The sequence below is a fragment of the Cajanus cajan genome, chromosome 2, assembly GCF_000230855.2.
Source record: "Cajanus cajan strain Asha chromosome 2, NIPB_CcT2T_4, whole genome shotgun sequence".
In the NCBI taxonomy this organism is placed as follows: domain Eukaryota; kingdom Viridiplantae; phylum Streptophyta; class Magnoliopsida; order Fabales; family Fabaceae; genus Cajanus; species Cajanus cajan.
Window position 1 is genome coordinate 6,715,684 of NC_138518.1, and position 7,537 is coordinate 6,723,220.

General features: G+C 28.6%; 1 protein-coding gene across 1 annotated transcript; it reads left to right on the forward strand.

Annotated features, from left to right (window-relative positions):
• Positions 1 to 4,454: 4,454 nt before the first annotated feature.
• Positions 4,455 to 6,787, forward strand: LOC109802352 (NAC domain-containing protein 100). Its single transcript, XM_020363687.3, has 4 exons — positions 4,455 to 4,761; positions 4,945 to 5,160; positions 5,292 to 5,569; positions 5,974 to 6,787. Exons 2-4 carry the CDS (start codon positions 4,962 to 4,964, stop codon positions 6,568 to 6,570), a joined length of 1,074 nt encoding a protein of 357 aa, XP_020219276.2. The 5' UTR covers positions 4,455 to 4,761; positions 4,945 to 4,961; the 3' UTR covers positions 6,571 to 6,787.
• The last annotated feature ends 750 nt before the right edge of the window (positions 6,788 to 7,537 follow it).

Sequence of the window (7,537 nt, forward strand, 5' to 3'; positions counted from 1 at the left end):
AATAAATTGTTGATTTAAGTGAAACTTGATCAAGTTGAATTTATTAAATAAAATTTTGAATTTAAATTTAATAAAAAAAATTACGAAGATAAAATCATACAAATTCTTGTAATTAACAAAGCTGATTTATCTTTGCATTAATAACAAAATTATTTGCAATATATATATAGAGAGAGAGAATCTTGTTAGATTTATTTCACCTAATAATAAAGCTGTCAAAACGGGTCAGTCCGGTCTATGTGAGTCGGTCCACCTTGACCCACTTTAAAAATGAGCCAACTCAACCCGATTTACTTTTAATTTTTTCAAAAATAATTTGGCCCGGCTCGGCCCGTCACTGTTGGTGGGTTATACGGGCCAGCCCACCAACCCACCAAAAGTAATAAAAAAATTATCAACAAAATTTAAAATTTTAAATTAATTATAAATTAACGTAATAGTCATAAAATTAGCATTATTAATAGTCATAAGTCATAACTCATCATACAAAATTAAATACAAATCATGATAAAAGTGTAAAATAAAAATTTTCAATATCCCATCATACAAAATTAACTACAAATCATACTTAAATTTTTATTGCAAAAAAAAATGGTGGGTTGGTGGGCTACCCGGCCCACCACGGGTTTAGCCCGGGTGAGCCGGATCAAAGTGGGCCAGGTTGAGATATACCCACCTATTATAAAACTTCAATTTCTTTTGGTCCGGCCCGGCCCATTTTCAAAGTGGGTCTGGTTGGCCCACGGGTTCCGACCCACTTTAACGGCTCTACTTAATAATTCATGTTATATATTTATTATTAGATTTCCTTAGTCTTTACTTTATGATATTTATCATGAATAGATGAAATATTTAATTTGAAGTTTTACCATAAATCATTATAGCTAAATAAAGAAGTCAAAGTCTTCAAAAAAGAACATAATCATCATTACTATTAACACTAGCGAAAATATTGACACATTTTTTGTTTATCTTTATTACAATTTTAATATTTATTACTATTATTGAATATAGAGAAAAAAATAAACAGATGGAAAATGAAAAGGTGAGAAATAATTATATAAATAAATTATCAACAAGTTGTTGATTTGAGGGAAACTCGATCAATTTGAATCTCACAAGTAAAGTCTTGAGTTTGAATTTTAATAAAAATATAATTAAGAAGATAAACCCTACTACAAATAGTTAACCAGATTTCAGACAAATATTAGTTATTAACAAAATTTATTAATTTCTGCACCAATAACACAATTATTTAAAGAATATATATATATATATATATATATATATATATATATATATATATATATATAGGGCTTAGCATATTTACTTCACTCAATAATTCATGAAATTTTTATTATATTATATCATTTTAATAAAAAAATCAATCATAAAGTTAATTTTATAAAATCAGTACTACTTTTTATATATTTATTATTGGTATTTCTTGGCATGTGCTTAAGATGACACTTATCATGAGTGGATGAAATATTTAATTTAAAGTTTTGACATAAATCATTATAACTAAATAAAGAAGCCTAAATTTTTGCCATTACCATTATTATCACTTGCGAAAATGTCGGCATATTTTATGTCTATCTTTATTACATTTTTAATATTTATTACTATTATTGAATAAAGAGAAAAAAAAACAAATAGAAAATGAAAAATATAGATCTAATGATATAAATAAATTGTCAACAAGGTATTGATTTCACTGAAACTTGATCTATTTGAATCTCTTAAGTAAGGTATTGAGTTTGAATTTTGTTAATAAAAAAGTAATATAATTAGAAAGATGTACCCTACTACAAATAGCTATAACCAGATTTTGGACAAATATTGGTTATTAATAAAACTAATTAATTTTTGCACCAATAACACAATTATTTACTATATATATACACACACATAAATATATATAGGGGTCTTAGCATATTTACTTCACTCAATAATTTATGTAAGTTTTATTGTATTATATCATTTTTAATAAAAAAAAATTATTCATAAGGTTAATTTTATATACTATTTTTATATGTTTATTATTAGTTTTTCTTAGCATGTGCTTAAGATGACACTTATCATGAATGGATGGAATATTTAATTTAAAGTTTTACCATAAATCATTATACCTAAATAAAGAAGCCAAAGTCTTCAAGAAACGTCTTCACCATTATTATTATCGCTTACGAAAATGCCGGCGTATTTTTTGTCTATCTTTATTGTCATTTTAACATTTATTACTATTATTAAATAAAGAGAAAAAATAGATAGAAAATGAAGAAGTTAGATCAAATGATATAAATAAATTATCAACAAGGTGTTGATTTGAGTAAAACTCGATCAATTTGAATCTTTTAACTAAGGTATCGAGTTTGAATTTTGTTAATAAAAAAAATATAATTAGAGCTAATCAGATTTTGGACAAATATTAGTTATTAACAAAACTGATTAATCTTTGCACCAATAACACAATTATTTACAGAATATAGACATACATATCTATAGTAAGTCTTAGCATGTTTATTTCATTCAATAATTCATGAAAAATTTATTGTATTATGTCATTTTTAATAAAAAAAAATTAATCATAAGGTTAATTTTATAAAATCAGTACTACTTTTTATATATTTATTATTAGTTTTTCTTAACATGTGCTTAAGATGACACTTAACATGAATGGATGAAATATTTAATTTAAAGTTTTACCATAAACCATTATAGCTAAATAAAGAAGCTAAAGTCTTCAAGAAACGTCTTCGCCTTTACTATTATCGCTTACGAAAATGTCGGCATATTTTCTATCTATCTTTATTACAGTTTTAATATTTATCACTATTATTGAATAAAGAGAGAAAAAAAACAGCTAGAAAATGAAAAAGTTAGATATAATGATATAAATAAATTATCAACAAGGTGTTGATTTGAGTGAAACTCGATCAATTTGAATCTTTTAAGTAAGGTATCAAGTTTGAATTTTGTTAATAAAAAAATAATATAATTAGGAAGATAAACCCTACTACAAATAGCCAACCAAATTTTGGACAAATATTAATTATTAATAAAATTAATTAATCTTTATACCAATAACATAATTATTTAAAGAAGATACACACACAAATTAAAAATTCTTAATATATAGATGAATTTTATAAAATTTTGTAAAAATTAAAAATCATATGATACTTTATTATATTATATAAAATAGTGTTAAAATTGAGGAACCTGAATTAAAAAGTGAAGGGATATTCAGTTAAACGTAATGAATAAATTAATAATAAAAAAGAGTGGAAGAGTACTTCGGCTACATAAGATAAAGGGTAAAATAATTAAAATATATATAAAACACAAAATCTTAATGCCTTTATTAATATTAGTGAGGTCGAGACACTTTATATTTTTATATTTGCTTAAAAATGTTGAATAATTACCAATATTTGTTGAATTAATTAGTGTTGTGCTTTGTCCTAAATCTCAATGTCTTTAGTTTGAGTCTTAGGTTTATAAGAATAAATAATTTTTAATATTATTTTTTATTTTTTAAAAATTTAAGACTAAAACAGTCTAAAAATTATGTACACGTAAATAGAGAATTATTTTTACAAATAGGTATAAATTACAGAAGATTATATTATTAAAATGGAATTTTTTTATGTTATACATATTATTCAAGTATGATTGATATATTTATACCTATGTATAAAGGAGATACATGAATTTATAATTATTTTTTCGTCTCCACAATTTTTAAACAATTTTACTCTTAAATCTTTAAATAATAAAAAATAATATGAAAAACTAATCAACCGTGTAACAATTCAAATAAGTTGACAACCTTTAATCACTCAAATTCTCAAATTGTTACACCCATATTACTTAACCTCAAATTTTATTTTATATTAAAATTTTTAAATAAAATTTAGAGAGACAATCACTCAGTACCTAGAATCACTAATAGTTTATAATTAAATAAAAAGCAGTAATAACGTAAAACTTTCTCAAACACTATTATCCAATCTTAAATTCTTATACATTAAGATTTTTTTAATAGTAACCTTAAGAATTATATTGAAAATAAATTTTAATTAATTAGTAACATAAAAATTTCCATTCATATATAATATATTAAAATTAATTTAACAACTAAAGTCGATCTATCAGTACGAGTGAGTTATAGTAGTATATGCATTATCTAAGATTTAAATCTTATTCTCGTTATTGAATTTTTTTTTCTTCTAAATATTAAAATTAGTTTCTTCTTTAAATACGTTGAACATGATTTAATTTTTAAGCCGAATTAAATTAAGAATTAACTACATGCATCTATTGTTATTTTCACTAATGTAGAAGCGTGTATATTCATGGTGATTAGCATGGTATTACATAATAAGATAATAAGAGAATGCGGTGACATCAAACAGTTGCGTGCAGGCTCACTTGGTGAGCTGTTCCTGGTCAAATTAAGGATGAAAAACAACCTCAAAAAAGTGAGAAACGACACATCCAAAAGCACCAAACCACAAGTTGCTGTGCAAGCCACGGTTCTCTGAATCCTCAAAACAAAACCACTATTTAAGGACTCATGTTTCTCACAACAGTCTTTTCTCAGCAACACCTTCACACACACACCTCAACACCACCTTTCTGAACCCTTCACTTCATTGTCTCTATCCCCTCCCTATTCTCTCTTCAGTTACACACATTCTCAGCGAAGCTTTGTGATTCTATATTGCCACATCCTTATCTAATCTTGTGTGACAGGTAGGCTATTTTGTTTCTGTTTGAGTTAAAGAGAAAAAAGAAGGGTCATCAAAAAACGTTTCTGATCTTTCATGTGTGTTAACTGATTCCCATGTTTTGTGGGAAGTTGTTGTCCTTTTGTCAGAATCACTGATTGAAACTGATGGGGTTGTTTCTCATCATGTGGCTTTTTGTGAAACACAGGACTTAAAAAGTGTGTGATGGAAGCAATGGAGAGCAATCAGAGAAATATAATGGAAGAGCAAAAGATGTTGGACTTGCCAGCAGGGTTCAGGTTTCATCCAACAGATGAAGAACTCATCACTTACTACCTCTCACAGAAGGTTCTTGATAGCTGCTTCTGTACAAGAGCCATTGGAGAAGCTGATTTGAACAAGTGTGAGCCATGGGATTTGCCTCGTGAGTCTTTTTTTTTTTTTTTTCTTTTTTTTTTTCTTGCCATGATTCTGTTTTGGTGATCATCATTCTTATGATTAGAATTGTGTTATGTCTATATTCTTATTTTTTTATGTTTTTTTTTTTCAATGAAGGGATGGCCAAAATGGGTGAAAAGGAGTGGTACTTTTTCTGTGTGAGGGACAGAAAATACCCAACTGGTCAAAGGACAAATAGGGCCACTGGTGCAGGCTATTGGAAGGCTACAGGCAAAGACAAAGAGATTCACAAGGCAAAGGCACTGATAGGAATGAAGAAAACTCTGGTTTTCTACAAGGGAAGAGCCCCACAGGGTGAAAAAACAAACTGGGTCATGCATGAATACAGATTGGAAAGTGAACATCCTGTGCACAATCTACCCAAAAAGGCCATGGTAAGGTTTTCTGTTTTCTATTTCAGTTCTATTATTTGATCATAACTTTATTTCTATTTTCACTTAACTTTTATCCTTTTGGTAAACACTCATCGCATAAGTACTTTACAAAAATAAATATTTTCTGGTAACACCGTTCAGATATGATGGCCGCATCTCTCTTATTCCGGCATATCTGAGATGTTACATGTAAAAAAAACCACTAAAGTTGGTCCAATAATAAAGTACATGGATATTTTTATGAATTCTTAAGTTCGATTCATATTGTAGTCATTTCACGCACACAGGAACAGTTGTTTCATAAAGAATATTACTCTTTCTGCTTTTGCTTCTGTTTTATACTATTCCATTTGGTGTTTTTGAATGTTTGTTGATGTGGTTGTTTTGTCTTGGTTTCTTTTCAGAATGACTGGGCCATCTGCAGGATTTTTCAGAAGGGTAACGGTGGGAAGAAAATGCAGATTCCTGGGTTGGTGAGGTTCAGCTCCTTTAGAAAGGACATGCCACCACTGATGGATTCTTCTCCATACAACAGTGAAGGAAAATCTGTCATGGGGGATTCATCACATTCACAGGCAACAACCTGCTTCTCTGGTCCAAATCAAAGTGAAGAACGAAGGACACAAGATGAAAACATAGTCGACAGCTTTGACAATACTATGTTTGCATCCAAATATTCCTCAAATAACCCCTCTGATATATTTTCCCCTGCCTCATGGAATTTTACCAAACCTGCCCCTACTGTGTCCCACCAATCACTCCAGTTTGGGAATTCACAGTGCCCAGATTATTACATGCTTCAAGATCATTCCATGTTGGAGATGTTGATTGAAAACCATGGATCAAGTATTCAGAAAGCTCAGGACAAGGACTCTTTTGATGCTGACATGTCCTCTGTTATGTACAGCAATGAAATGCTTCAAAGATCATTTGGGAATCAGGAATATCCACCAGCTTCTGTAGGACATGTGTATACTAGTAGTGGCCTATGGGGATTTTAAAGAAGGTTGAAGGACTCTATGTGGTTAAAAAATCAAAGAAAGTTTAGGGAATAATATTATTATACATGTAAATAAGTTGCATTAAAGTTAAAGTTATCCTGAAAGTACAGGAAATGGATGTTTTAGGAGAAATTAAATCGTCATTTTGGTTATAGTTCTCCAAAGTTGTATGGCTTGACAGTTTTATATTATAATAATTTTTTTTTTTTTGGTAGTATATTTTTATGGTAGTGCAAATTTTTTATTTTTCTCAACCTCCAATTTTTCCATGGAGAATTATATTCTTTGAGGTTAGTAGGTAGAACCAAAATTATGTTTCTTTGCATATTCAATAAGTTGAGTATTGAAACTTATTCAGTGAAGCGAAATCTGGGAGCTCTGCTGGTAATAGGACCCTGATTTCCTTTAATGAATTGGAATATTAACTTAATTTGTAGATTAGTAAGTACTATGTGATGATTTGCAAAACTATATACTCACATAGATGATTAACAAAAACAAATGAAAGCCATAGGAAGCATTGAATCTTTTGCTCTGGCAGAAGCAAAACTCAAAAGTCAGAGCCTCCAAATTAGTAGCAAAGTACTAGAATTAAGTTCCTTACTCTTGTACTTGATTCATTCAATAATAAATTTGTTCCGTTGTTGCTTATGATTATAATAGATATTGTCTGGTCGGGACTCATCATTGTATCTATTTAATTTTATAATCGGAGAATCCAGAATAAATACTCAAATCGATTATATAGTATCATTAGAGTTAATTTAGTAGTCGGGGGAGAGAGATTGGAATAGTTAGAATTAAGCAGACCTAGATTTTATCTTCATTGTTAGGGATGGAAATGAGGTGAGATAGATACGAGTTTCACTATCTTCATCTCTGTCCCTGTATCCTATACCTGTCTTCATTTTCATACTTGATAGGTATGAAATTTGTGTCTCTACTCTCATCTTCATCAGATATTGGA

Bases quoted from the DNA above. Each gene is read 5' to 3' on its own strand.
- LOC109802352 (XM_020363687.3), top strand. From the start codon at position 4,962: ATGGAAGCAATGGAGAGCAATCAGAGAAATATAATGGAAGAGCAAAAG. The intron at 5,161-5,291 runs GTGAGTCTTTTT...TTTTCAATGAAG, and splicing joins TGAGCCATGGGATTTGCCTC to GGATGGCCAAAATGGGTGAA. The intron at 5,570-5,973 runs GTAAGGTTTTCT...GTTTCTTTTCAG, and splicing joins ATCTACCCAAAAAGGCCATG to AATGACTGGGCCATCTGCAG.